This window comes from Myotis brandtii, unplaced genomic scaffold (genome assembly GCF_000412655.1).
Source record: "Myotis brandtii unplaced genomic scaffold, ASM41265v1 scaffold4, whole genome shotgun sequence".
Taxonomy (NCBI): Eukaryota; Metazoa; Chordata; class Mammalia; order Chiroptera; family Vespertilionidae; genus Myotis; species Myotis brandtii.
The window spans coordinates 3305714-3320377 of NW_005365371.1; the positions used below are offsets into that span (position 1 = coordinate 3305714).

The 14664-nt window shown below is 45.9% G+C and overlaps 1 protein-coding gene across 1 annotated transcript in view; it reads left to right on the forward strand.

The window, feature by feature from the left end:
• The window catches only part of MUC20 (mucin 20, cell surface associated), a 9788-nt gene extending 1290 nt beyond the window's left edge, over positions 1–8498 (forward strand). Inside the window, exons 2-4 of the mRNA XM_005873152.1 lie at positions 3388–4689; positions 6516–6607; positions 8099–8498. Coding sequence (XP_005873214.1) covers positions 3388–4689; positions 6516–6607; positions 8099–8167 — 1463 coding nt within the window. The 3' untranslated portion in view covers positions 8168–8498. The remainder of the gene's footprint in view (positions 1–3387; positions 4690–6515; positions 6608–8098) is intronic.
• Positions 8499–14664: the final 6166 nt, after the last annotated feature.

A 14664-nucleotide genomic window follows, 5' to 3' on the forward strand; every position in this document is an offset into this window, starting at 1 on the left:
AATGGACTTTTTTAGAGCAGTTTTAGATTCACAGCAAAACCGAGCAGAAAATACAGAGATTCCCCCACCCCCCATCTCCAAACACACACACAGTGTCTGCCACTAGCCACATCCTGCAGCAGTGTGGTCCCTGTGTTACAATCAATAATCCTTCATTGACACATCCTTATCATGCATTATCTTTTTTTCCCCAACTTAAGTAATAAAAATTTATTGCGAATTCCTGGGATGGTTATTATCTCCCAACCCGGAGGGCGGAGCCAACACTGTGGGAAATCCCTGAGAAATGACAGTGTCCCAACAACCCCAGCCAGCACAGTGAGGGGGAAAGTCATTCCCGTGAAAATGGGCTAGTCTCATTCATCCAAGCAGGGCTGGGAGAACAGATGCAGAGGGACCATCACATGGTACTGGGGGAGGGGCAGGGGTGGTGCTGGTGCTGGACCCCAGGCTGGCTCCTCAAGCACCAGGGCAGAAACAGATCCACTTCCTCTCTGGGGGTGGGGTTCTTGGCCCTCAGACTCATTTCTTATCTTGATGAGGCTGTCATTCCCTGTTTTTTTTAAGACTTTAGTTTTCAAGAGCAGTTTTAGATTCACAGAAAAATTGAAAGGAAGGTACAGCGATATCCCATGTACCGCACACAGTGCACTATCTTTTCAATCCTCACACTAACCCTATGAGAGAGATATGATTCCCCCTGAAAGGTGAGGAGACTGAAGTTTACTGGGATTAAAGTATCTCATCTGCAGAGCCAGGATCTGATGCCACACATGCCCACCCCTGAGCAGCCACCACCTCTTGCATGCACTCTGATCTGCAAGGCTTGTGCTGCACATCTTACTTTTAATGTCATTGAATCTTCACAATCCTATGAAATAGGGACCCCTGGCTCCCTCGCACAGGAGAAAATGCAGCCCGGGAGCCGGGAGACATGGCCAGGGTCACAGGCTGGTAAGCAGCAGGGCAAGCAGCAAAGAGAGAACTCAGTCTCAGAGTCCAGAGTCCACACGCTTTCCTCTCCCCCAGTTCCATTTGAGGAACGGAGCAGGAGAGGTGCAGCACTCTAGAGCTGTAGAGGCGAGGGTGACCTTGAGAAGAGCCCATCTTGAGGTCTTCTGTTTGAGAAGACCCCTGGTGGGTAAGAGATGTGGGGAGGGGGTTGTGAGAGTCCGGAGATGAAGAGGTTATGGGGTTGGGAAGCATGATGACACCACCAGGCTCCTGGAAAAAGGCAAAAATGTGTGAGGGGAGGTCAGTGGTGAGAGTCCAAGAACCCAAACCACTGTTTGGGCTTCAGGCTGTGTGGGCTGACCCAGAAAGTCTCTGCTTCTACTATGTGGGATCTGAGAGGCTGAGGGAAATATCTCAGGCTTTGAGAGTATATTCCATAAAAGCATGATTTGTGCATGTAGTTAGACTGCACTGAATGAGTCAGGAGATTGAATGTCATGACCTGCCTGACAGGCATGTGGGTACAGCAGGAAATTCTCACTGTATTAAAATAGGTTGTGTGCCCTCAATCCGGACTGACTCTTTGAAAGGACACGGTGGGGAAGGCATGCTTAATAACCCTTGCAGGCTTTGGAATATAAGAACTTCCTGATTCCCCCCATGGCAAGGCAGGGATTGGGAGCCTCTTTCACAGGGAGGAGATGGGGTCCGGTGGCTGGCCTCACTGGTAAGAGGCAGAGTCAGGATTTGCATCAGTAAATCACTGAGCTCCAGAGCTAGTAAGCAACAGATCTAGGCTGGACCCAGTCTCTTGCCTCGTGGCCCAGTGCTTGTTCACCATTCAGTGGGAGACACCAGAGGACAAGCTGAGGACCTAGGGCCTCATCGTGACACCCCGGGTAGAAGTGACTGCATGGTTCTGGACCTCCTTCAAGCCCTTGGGTACTTTTGGGGCAGTAGATTTCAGAAAAGATCATCTCAAACCATCATAACCTTGAAAATGGGGCTTATATTTTTATCTTTTTCCTTCCAAGAGTAGTGTTACTAGTAAAATGCAGAGTGTCCCCTTAAATTTGAATTTCAGGTAATGAAGTTTTCTTTGGTATAAGGATGTCTCAAATATTTCATGAGAAATACACATACTAAAAAAATTATTTGTCATTAAAATCATTCCTTGCCCTGGTTGGTTTGGCTCAGTGGATAGAGCGTCAGCCTGCAGGCTGAAGGGTCCCAGGTTCAATTCCAGTCAGGGGCACAATTCTGGGTTGCAGGCTCCATCCCCTGTAGGGGGCGTGCAGGAGGCAGCTGATTAATGATTCTCTGTCATCATTGATGTTTCTAGCTCTCTCCCACATCCTTCCTCTCTGCAATCAATAAAAGCATATTTTAAAAGAATAATTCCTTGTTTATCTGACATTTAAATTCAAATTTAACTGAGCATCCTGTATTTTTATTTGCTAACTCTGGCAACCCTTCCCAGGAGGCTCCTTGGTCCACCGACAGAGAGCCCCTCCCCTTTGGCAGACAGGAGAGGCCCCTCTGTCAGCTTATGAAACAGTCTGTTGTAGCCCCTCCTGGGGCAATGAGCACCTGCTGGCCCTCCACTCACTAACTTCAAAGGGCTGGTCAAGTGAACAGAGACATTGTGCCCTGTGGAGAAACGCTGGAAGCATCTCTCTACAAACTGAAGTTTTGCCTCCCCTGGCTCCACGTTGCCTGTAAAAAAAAAATGCCTGGTACATCATTTCTGGAGTTCTGGGGTTCCATCCCCATCATCTCAGGCCCATGTTAAGGAGAGGTTTGAGTGAGAATGGGAAGCTGGCCCCTTTGTCCTTGCTACAGCCCCAAGAACTCTGCCTGCTCCCCTCCCCTTTGCAGTAGCCAATACCCACATTGTCTCTGGAGGTTCCTCTCTCCTAATCCCCCCAACTACCTCTAAACACAAAACCACAGATGCTTCTTATATTTGATGTGTTTTTACTTCCATGGGGAAACATTTACTGAATGAGAAAAGTATTGATGGGAAAGCGACAAGGATTATTTTAGAAAATTCTGAGAGTTGTGGTCCCTGCTCTGCAGTTCTTGGCTCATATGGGCTTCTGCTTTCTTGCTCCTCCTTGAGGCTGGATTCTGTCCCTAAATATTCCCTCTGAAGTCTTCAGACCAATAATCAACTAGATTCTGGGGCTGGCTTGCCTCAAGTGGGCCATCAGAGGACATTAGTTAGGGCCATCCCAGTTTTGTGGCTGCCACATGGGACTGGTCTTCCCATTCCTATCTCCTTCTTCCTTGTAAATGTAGATGACAAATGGGGTAAAAGCAACATTCCATTCCCATCCTCCTCCCAGCAGTGCCCAGGGCATAAGTGTGAGAGCTCCTGGGAAGTCAGTCCACTTGGACTCATGGCTCACAAAGTTGTCTTACTCAACACAGGCTCCAGCACCCAGGGACCAAGCCTTTTGGTGACAATGAATCACACAGAAGTGCCTGCTGTGACTCTGGGGGTCAACACAAGCTTAGAGGGAGCCTCCGAGACCACTGACCTTGCTCAGGCCTATGTGCCAAGTCACACCCCTTTAGAAACTCTAACCCTGGGCACCCAGACCTTTGATAAGACCTTACTCCCAGCCAGCACCATCTCAGAAGCAAAGATCAGGGAAACCCAAACCGTATCTCCTGCAACAGAGACCAGGGCCCTCACAAAAATAACACCTTCCAAGTCCATGTCTGTGATCACTACATCTGTGGAGACATCAGCCACAAGCGACAGCCCCTCGGGAACTGGAATGACCACAGTTGAGACGGTGACAGATAGTGATCTCTTGGAAGCTGTCTTTGACACCCTTTGTACTGATGACAGCTCTGAAGAGGACGAGAGGATCACCATGGATGCCTTGACATGGGCTCACACCTCTGCAGAAGCCAGGGCTCTGGCCTTGGAGAGCAACTCAGCTCCAGATATCACCTCACAAGCACAGGAACCTGACATCACTGTTCCACCGAAAGCCTTGGTTGCCTACAGGATCACCAACATTGAGGCTGCTAATTGCAACATAATAGAAATAGAAGAAACTGCCATCATCCCTGGGACCTCAGACGTAGATCACAGCCCCACAGGAGAAAAGACCCCGTCCATCCCTGAGACATCAGCTTTGCCTGACTTCACTAAAGCAAAATCACATCTCACCAGGACCACAACCCCTTCTGAGGCCTTGTCAGCTGACAGCACCACAGAATCAGTTGAGACCCTACATACTGCCAATAGCCTTACAGGAGAAACAACAGCAGCCGAGGCCACCACCCCCAGTGGAACTTTGGTGACAGCAAGCATGAACCCCTTGGGAGAAACCTCAGCCCCCTCTGTTGAGACAACAAGCCACGCTGAGGTCTTAGGAGCAGTTACAATTTCCACAGAGGCTGGGTCAACAGTGGGCAGAGAAACTTCCTCTGCTGAGTCCTCATCTATGGGCTACAGCCTCTCAGATGTAGCCACCATCAAGGAATCCACTCGCTCGGAGACTTCTACCACAGACAGCACAACCAGTGGGCCCGTTCCCACCAGCAGGGGTCCTCTTCCTTCTGTCCATCTGGCAGCAGCCAACAGCAGCCAAGAAACAGATATCACCTTAGCCAAGACCACAGCCTCACCAAAGAGCTCGAGGATAGCCAGTATGGCCGGAGGAAAGTCCCCAGTAGCCACACCCACCACTGCTCGGACCACAGGAGTTACTACAGGTAAGAGAGTACCCATGTGTGATCTAGGGGGATTTGAGGTTTAGAGTCTCCAGGATGTCTACATGCTTAAGGAATAGACAGGAAGGAATGATCCGAGAGCCTCTTTGGAGCCCTGTTTCTGATGTCACCTCTTCATGATCTTCTAGTGATTCTTGCTAAATCAGTAACAAGCAGAGTTAGGGCAGAGTATGGAAAGAGTGCAGGGCTGAAAGTCAGGAGAAATGGTTTGCGATCTGGCTCTGCCCTTAACAACCTGAGTGACCTAGGACAGGTCCCTGTCCCTCTCTGGGCTTCAGTGTCTCCCTCAGCAGCTGGCATGAACAATGAAGTCCTTCCCAGCTCTGCCCTTCTGAGTAACTACTGTGCCCCAGGTGAGTTCCCAAAGCTTATTTGAAGGACATGGCTCTCACGCTCTGGAAGCCTCTGGTTCAGGCAGAGCCACACAGAGGAGCATCCTGTGGGCACCTGGCCCAAGTTGCTGCCCTCTGAGCACCTAGGACCCCATGAAAGCGGGCTCACTGGATGCACTTGCTGAAGTTGGTGCCATAAATGGTGACAAAATAAATAAACTGGGCAAAGGTGTGGGATTTTAAGCTACACCTGTGAGACAACAGCTCCTTCTCAGAGCAGAAATCCCTTGTCCAAGGCTGCTTGGTCAGCTCAGCTCCTGGCCAGTCTGCCACCCCCACCTGCACTTCCTCATGCCTCATCCGCACAATATCCTCCGCTTGCCCTGCCTTACTGGGAAGGTGATAAAAAACATTAATCACAATCACCTTGCCAAATGTCTTTTGTATTCCAGGCAGAGGTCGCATAAAAATACTGCTCAACCGGAAGCATTGGCACCCACTGCGTGTTTTCTCTGGTCATAGGGATGTAAAGTGCAGCCTAAGGAATATAGTCAATAATATTGTAATATCCATGTATGCTGCCAAGTGGGTGCTTGAAATATTGGGGTGGGAACACTTTGCAAAGCATATGACTGTCTGACCACTATGCTGTACACCTGAAACTAATATAAAGTAATATTGAATGTAAACTGTAGCTGAAAAATAAAATAAAAAAATGATAATTAAAAGCAACCATCACTTTAGGTGGGTATTATTACCCCATATGGCAGGTGAGGAAAACAGATTTAAAGAAAAAAGATAGTAGGGCTCCAGATGAAACTCTGTTTGATGCCAAACTCATATTTTAATTTTCTAAACAATTTAATCAATATATTTTTATTTTAAAATTATTTTATTATTTTTTATTAGATGATACAGTCACATGATTTGAAATTCAACAGATACAAAAGGGTACACCATAAAATGTCTCTCTCCCACTGCTGACCCCAACTACCCAGTTTTCTTCATACCCATAACTGATGGTGTTGCTTTCTTGTGCATCCTCTTCTGGACATGAAATATGCATAGGGAAGTACCAAAAAGAGGATGGAATGTAGCTATATAATATTGATATCTAGCTATATCTACATAAATCTATTAAGATATAGATAACTCACATTCTCCTTTTTATGCATGCAGAGTGTATGATAAAGATTACACGTTTTTTTATGGCTGCTCAGTATTCCATTTTGTTTTATCATAATTTATTTAACTAGTCCTCTATGGATGGACATTTAGGTTGTTTAGAGAGAGGGAATTCTCTTTCTCTTTGCAGTGAGGAAATGTAAGCTCCTATGTGAACACAGACACATTTACATATGAGATGAGCACATATATCCTGTGGGGAGGGGACAGGGGCTGGGTAACACCATTCACGTCTTGATTTCTGAACTGACTCCCCCATATTTTTATCTTCCTACTGATCTCAACTTTCAGGTGGGGATGAAGGCTTCCTCCTCCTGAGACTGAGCGTGGCCTCCCCAGAAGACCTCACTGACCCCAGAGTGGCAGAGAGACTGATGCACCAGGTGAGTGGGTGCTTTCTGGGCCAGGGGAGTAGAGGAGAGTGAGCGATTCTTGTGAACTAACTCCGGGGAAGATCTGCAGGGTACAGAAGAGCAACTGTTACACCTGGGAGTCTACTAGTAGTTTCTTATGGTGTATTAGGAGCTAAATCTAAGGATCCCTGCCTGGCTTTGCTTCTGCCTGTTTTTCTTGAGTTCTGAATTCCCCTTCTCTGCTATGTAAAAAAAAATATTTTTCTCACCCTCAATTTCCTCAAGCCCTTAGAAGGTCAGGCCGTCTGGCCTCTGGGAGAAGGGCAATCATATCCATGGGCAGATAGGCAGGACTTTTGGTTGCAAGTGGCAGAAACCCAACACAGCTTATACAGAAAAGGCAAAGTATTGGCTGAGAAACCTAGAACTTCATCAAAGTTTTCTCTTTTTCTCTCTCTTAGCTCTGCTCCCTTTATTCTTCAGGGTCTCTCTCCATCTGTAAGGAGAGGTGGCTATGACAGCCCTAGAATCACAAGGCATTTCCTCTCCCGAGTTAATCATATCATTCTAAGGAAGGAATGATGTTATTGGCCTACAAGGGCCACCATGACGGACATTCCAACCGGAACCACGTGGAAATCGAAGGATAGCCCCCAAAGGAAATAGAGATGCTAGGAAGAAAAATACCATCGATGTACACTCTAGGGAACCAAGACTGGGCTCTACTTGTACAAGTGGGAAAATTTCTCCTAAAACCCAGACCAATGCTTCTAGTAGTAAAATTCTGGGGTTAGGGCTTTCAGGAATGTTTGGCTCTTTGGAAAATTACCGTGCGTCAGCTCAGTCTACCTCTGGTGCCCACATCTTGCTACCTGGGAATGGGAACATTTGGGTCTTGAAGTTCTCTTAGGAGAACTCCTCAGATTTCCATAAGTAGTTCCCTGAACATGGCATGGGGGTTTTGAAGCAGGACAGCCAAATAAACGACAAATGCCCACTGCACATGATAATCAAAGTAGCAAGTGTGAATCTCAGTCGAAGAGGAAAGCCAGAGGGTGTCATACCTGAACTCCCCCAAACTGGAAACTATTTCAGGGGTCAGAAAGAAGCCAGGGAGACAGAAGCAGGTCAGGAGCCTAGGTGTAGGACCAGGCCATGGGGGTGTTGGACATCAGTTCTTGGGAGCTGGCCATTGGTTTAGGGCTCAGGGATCAAACAACAAATTATGGGGCCAGATAGATCTGGGTGTGAATTTCACACATCCAGACATGGGGAAGTTACTCCATACACTTTCCTCTCTTATAAAATAAGGCTGATACTACCTGCTTTATAAGGTCACTGTCAGGTTTAAATGACATTATGTGCACAAAGCACCTAGGCCAGGCCCAGCCCGCAGGACGCTCAGGAAATGTGGTGGCCTCCTCCTTTGTTCTCTCCCTCTGTCCCTTCCTGTCCTTGGTCTGTGGGGAGCGTATGAGCCAGATGGGCTGTAAGTGTTCACCTGCTCCTTTTGCCCTCCAGCTCCGCCATGAACTGCACGCCTACCTGCCTCCCATCCAAGTCTCTCTGCTGCGTGTCAGGAGGGACTAGAGAGCATCAGCTGCAGCCAGGCATGGCTGTGTGCCAAGAGGGGGCAGTGCTGCCTTTCTCTGGAATCCACCGCAGACTGGAGCCCATTGCTGTGCCAAGATGTACCTGGAAGGTTCCCACGGAGGTCAGCTCGCCTAAGTCCTTACCCAAGACATGGCTGCGGGGCCCTGGCTCACATATGCCCCAGTGTATCTGTGTGGTGGGTGGGGCTTCCCCTGTTCCATGTCCTTGGACTTAAATGGCACATAGTTGTCTTTCAGTAAAGAGTGACCTGATCACCCATCTGTCATCGACGGGGGGCTTCCATCCTACAATAAATTACACTCAGTGTGGCCCCGAGGTTATCTACGTGACCTGTGTGTGTGTGTTTTTTTGTTTTGTTTGTTTTTGGTATATTTTTTATTTTTTATTTTTTCCTGTGTGTTTTTGACATTTTTATGGTACAGGGATTTTGTGCATCCTCACTGCCACCTCCCTCCTTTATTGTTCCCCTGGTTCTTGGTTTGGACTTTGATTTCAGCGCTTACTGAGGCTGACGCTAGAGCCTGTTGAACTGTGAGCTCCTTCAGAGCAGGGACCATATTTGTTTATCGCAGCATCCCCTGAACCTAGCAGAGTGCCTGGCCCACAGCAGGATCACAGAGAATGTTTGTTGAATTGACTTGAATTGCAAGCTCTGGACACAGGTTTAACAGAAAGTCTGTAATACTCAATTATTTCTCTACTCAGAGCTCATAAATCACATTATTATTTGTTTTAAATTAAATGAGATGATCATTTCATCTGTGAACAATGACAGTTTCATTTCTTCCTTCCCAATCTGTATATCTTTTATTTCCTCCCCCTTTCCCCCGTATTTCAATGTTAGGACTGACTCCTAGTATGATGTTGAGAAGCAGTGGTGAGCCGGGCAGTTGTGGCTCATTGGTTTAGTGTCCACCTAGGAACCAAGAGGTCACCATACAATTCCTGGTCAGGGCACATGCCTGGGTTGCAGGCTCAATCCCTAGTCCAGCCCTCTCCCTTTCTCTCTCTCTCCCCCTCTCTCATCAATAAAGACATATTAAAAAAAGAAAGCAGTCATGAGAGGGGATGTCCTTGCTTTGTTCCTGATCTTAGCTGGAAAGCGTTGAGTTTCTCACCATTCAGTATGATGATAGCTGTAGGTTTCTGTAGATTAAAATTTTTCAATTACAGTTGACATACAATATATTAATTTCAGGTGTACAACATAATAGACATTTATATGACTTATGAAGTGATCACCCCATAAGCCTAGTACCCATCTAACACCATACAGATTTCTTTTTATCAACCTGAGGAAGATGCCTTCTATTCCTAGTTTGCTGAGAGTTTTGATCATAAATGGGTGTGGATTTTGTCAAATGTTTTTCTTGTTTGTGTGTGTGTGTTTTTTGCATCTAGTGATGTGATCATATGATTTTCCTTCTTTAGTCTTTTCATGTGATAGATTACATTAATTGATTTTTGCATGTTGAACCAGCCTTACATACTTGGGATAAACACTACTTGGTTGTGATGTATAATTCTTTCTATTCATTGTTGGATTGGACTTTCTAAAATTTTGTTGAGGATTTTTTGCACTTCTATTCATGAGAGCTATTGGTGAATAGTTTTATTTATTTTTTATGGTGTCTTGTTCTGGTTTTGGTATTAGGGTACTGCTTGCCTTATAAAATGAGTTAGGAAATATTCTCTCTGCTTCAGTTTTCTGAAAGAGATTATAGAGAGTTTGTGGAATTTCTTCCTGAAATGTCTGGTAGAATTCACCAGTGAACCCATTTGGGCTATGTGCTTAATTCTTTTATTTTTAAATTTTTATTCATTTCAGAGAGGAAGGGAGAGGGAGAGAGATAGAAACATCAATGGCTAGAGAGAATCAGTGATCGGCTGCCTCCTGTACGCCCTCCACTGGGATAGAGCCCACAACCTGGGCATGTGCCCTTGACCAGAGAATCAAACCTGGGACCCTTCAGTCCACATGCTGATGCTCCATCCACTCAGCCAAACTGGCTAGGGCTACTGTTTCTACTCTTGCTTTACTCAAAGGAGCACACCTGTACCATTCCTTTCCCTCTCTCCTTCCCCCACAGGCTCTAAGGGACCCCAGGAGACTTGCAACCAGGGGAGCAATGAGCAGTGGCGGTTGTCCCAGGCTAACCCCTGAACCTGTCTCCAAGGCCCCCTTTTCTCTGACTTCCCAGTGAGCCAAGGCAGCCCAGGCGGGGCTCTCCTGCTGCTTCTTCTATGCCCTTCCTTGTTTCACTCTCCTAAATCTATTTTTGCTGCAGTCAATAAATTCTTACTTGCTTTTCTATATTTTGAAATATTTTCTCTTGATTGAAATCTTTCTCTCAAGAAGACAAGAACCAAGATCTCCTCATCTCCTCAGTAACAGATGGACAAAGATTACATGCAGCAGTAGGCAAAAGGAATAAGAAAGAACTCATAAAATGGCTACAGATTACAGGCAACCGGGGTGTGTGTGCAAAGGGTGTTAATCTTTCCATAATGATAGGCAGTTCTAGGAAAAGGAGGTTAACTCCCATGTCCCTCGGTGTAGAACTCTCAGCCAGATTAGAATGTGCTTTCTCTAATCAGAACAGAACAATCACGGTTAACAGAGCATGCTTACTATTCTTATAATTACAGCTAGTCCCCAATATTCTATTTCTGCTCCTAACAAACCCACAAAAATTCTTTACAGGTTTGAACGTTTCTTACGTTGACAGGCAGTACCAGTTATTAAGATATTGAAATACTAGATACTGTTTGGAAATGGCTAAGGCCCCAGGCCCCCTGAACAGTCCTTTGTCACCTTGGTCCCCAACCTCCCTGGGTGGGCACAATCAGGGTTGGGCACCTGGTGCCCACTGGCCCACACACTGTCAGCTCACCACAGAAGTACTGCCTGACCTCTGCCCCCTCCCTCCTGGCCATTCTGGCCTGAGCCCTGCTGCACTCCTGGGAGCTGAGTCCTGCTGGGAGACAGTGCCTGCCAAAGGCTGGAACCCATTTCTGCCTGTACCCTCTGCGAGGGGTGGGGGTGGGGGTGTTGGCACGCTGAGTCCCTGCTTCCCTGGGCCACTTCCTGCCACTGCTGATTTCCTCCCTGTGGCCTGTTCCTGGTAATGAGCCCTGCCTGACACCACAGGCTGCACGTGGGGTGTCTTTGTCAGGCAATCCTGCCTCTGTCGCTGGCACTGGCCCCACTTCCCTGGGATCCTACCTGGGTGGCACCGTCCCTTTGCAGAATTCTCCTGGGAGCCTCCAAAGTGCCTCTCTTGCTGGTCTAGCCCCTGCCCATTTAGACTCTGAGGATGCATCCTCCCCCCAATCCCTGTCCCAGGGCACAAAGGCAGAGGCAGAGCAAACCATTCATGAAATCTGCTCATCCCAGGGCCCAGTCTCAGGGGTATCACTTGCTCTTTGAGGGACTCCTGAGCATCTGATGAGATGAAATGCAAAAGTGCTTTGCAAACAGTAAAGCATCTTGCAAACACCAGAAGGATTTAAGGCAGTGGTTCTCAACCTTCTGGCCCTTTAAATACAGTTCCTCATGTTGTGACCCCCAACCATAAAATTATTTTCGTTGCTCCTTCATAACTGTAATGTTGCTCCTGTTATGAATCGTAATGTAAATATCTGATATGCAGGATGGTCTTAGGCAACCCCTGTGAAAGGTCGTTCGACCGCCAAAGGGGTCGCAACCCACAGGTTGAGAACCGCTGATTTAAGGGGAAAATCCAGGATGATCAGGTGTGCGGCCAGCTGATTGGGGCCTGAGTCCTCTTCCTCTGGGAAAGGCATCAGAGGGTTGGGAGAGTCTGGAGCCTGCTGTGGCTTCCTGCTTGCCCGATCTGAAATGGTTACAGGCAGTTAGACCGATATGAGCAGAGCAAGGGCGAGGGGCCAGGTACAGAAGGTCACCAGGGTGAAAAGTCCTAGATGCTTAGCAAGGGGCAAAACTGGGAAAACAAGAACCTCGTCGTCCCCAGGGTAACCTTTCCTCCCTGAGCATATCACTGGTCATGCAGTTTGGACCCCCTAGCTTTTCATATTGCTAGTTATGGGGTTTAGGCCCCCCAACCCTACCTTTCTTCCCTGAAGATAACTTCTAGGCCTCAGTTGTATTTCAGATCCAGGCCCAAGAAAGCAGCACAACCAGACAAGCAACACCAGCCATTCTCCCATGTAAATTATTTAGGTTATTTCTAGTATTTTGCAATTACAATGCTAAAGTGAATTACTTTGGACATACATATTCTTGTACAACTGGAGATGTCTGACCAGGGTAAACTGCAATTAAGTGGAAAAGCATGTGTCATTTTGTTAGATATTGCCCAATTCTCCCAAAGTAACATTATACTAATTTGCATTCTGACCATCTATCTTTAAGAGCACCTATTTTCCCCCAGGCTTGCCAACAGAATGTGTTGGTGTGCTTTTTAATTTTTGCTAATTTGATAGGTGAGAAATAATATCTCAGTGTTATTTTAATGTGCATTTTCTTATTAAGTAGTTGAATATTTTTTCATATACTTATGGAACCTTTTTTCTTTGTTGTTAATTCTCACTCGAGGATATTTTTTCATTGATTTTTAGGGAGAGTGGAAGAGAGAGGGAAAGACAGACAGAAACAACAATGTGAGAGAAACACATTGATTGGTTGCCTCCTGTACAAGCCCTGACTAGGGCCGGGGCCTGGGAGGAGCCTGCAACCAAGGTATGTGCCCTTGACCGGAATCAAACCCGGGACCCTTTGGTCCGCAGGCCGATGCTCTATCCACTGAGTCAAACCAGCTAGGGCAAAGAACATTTTTTATTCTTTTTTTGTGTGTGTATGTGAATTATCTGTTCATGTCTTTGACTTATCTATCACATTTTTGCAACTTTTCCCCCTCAATTTTTAAAAGTTCTTGTGTATTAGAGATGTTATACATTTATGTATGTTACATGTCGAAGCAGTTTCTCTGTTTATCATTTATTTTAGACTTTTCCTGTTTTCTTATAATAATTTTATTTTCGCCGAAACTGGTTTGGCTCAGTGGATAGCGTCGGCCTGCGGACTGAAGGGTCCCAGGTTCGATTCCGGTCAAAGGCATGTACCTGGGTTGCGGGCACATCCCCGTAGGAGATGTGCAGTATGCAGCTGATCGATGTTTCTCTCTCATCGATGTTTCTAACTCTCTATCTCTCTCCCTTCCTCTCTGTAAAAAATCAATAAAATAAAATAAAAAAATAATTTTATTTTCATATAAAGAAATTTATTAGTCTTTTATTGCTTCTTGATGAATTTGCTTTTATTAAACCCAGGAACGCTAAATTATAATAAACTCTTTTTGCTATAAATAAAATATTTGAGCTTAAAAGAATGTGAGTTTTAATAACCTACTTTTCCATTTTTAAATACTTTTCCACTTTTTAAAAAAAATATATATTTTATTGATTTTTTACAGAGAAGAAGGAAGAGGGACAGAGAGTTAGAAACATCGATGAGAGAGATCGATCAGCTGCCTCCTGCACGCCCCCTACTGGGGATGTGCCCGCAACCAAGGTACATGCCCTTGACCGGAATCGAACCTGGGACCCTTCAGTCCGCAGGCCGACTCTCTATCCACTGAGCCAAACCGGTTTGGCATTTTCCACTTTTTAAATATGTTCTGGAAAAAAGTAACCATTTAACAAATACATAAAAACATGTACCTAAGGGCACAGGCTCCAATATGGTTCAGCAGGGCACTGACCAGAGGCCCATAATCCTTAGCAGCAGTAACAAGGCATGTCCGCTGCTCATGGCAGCAGCAGCAAAGCTGGAGGAAGCTTCAATGGACTTAGTTCTCAGGTCTCCACTAAACTTCCCTGTGCTGTACTGACTTTTATAGACAGAAAATTCTCATTTTTCCCTAGCTGCCTAATGAGATTTGGTTTCATGTCACCTCCTGTGATACACTGTTGCCTTCCCCCTCACACACCAATATGAAAAACATTTACTCCATAAATTGTATTGCTGCAATACTCTAAACCCAGCCACCCTCCTTCCTTTACCTACCAACGGAGAACCCCGTTTGCTTTACCTGTTATAAAACTATCCATGCTCCTTGCGGATCTTTTAGATACTCCTTTGAATATCCCTAGTTTGTGGATGGTTCATACCTGAAAAGAAACAGTATAAATTGCCAATCAGGTTATGCTACCACAGACTTGAATTTACCTTTAAGCTTCTCACAGAAAATCAAATCTGAACTGTGTTGGTCCACTTATACATGGTTTTTTTTCAATAAGTACACAGTCAGCCCTATATCCTCAGGTTTTGTATTCATGGATTCAACCAACTGAGGATCAGAAACAGTATTTTCTTTCTTTTTTTATTTTTTATTTAAAGGTATCTTTTTTATTTTTATTGCTAAAAGTATTACAAAGGGTATTACATATGTGTCCCCCGCCCCCCCCCCACCCTTGACAATCCCCTGGCC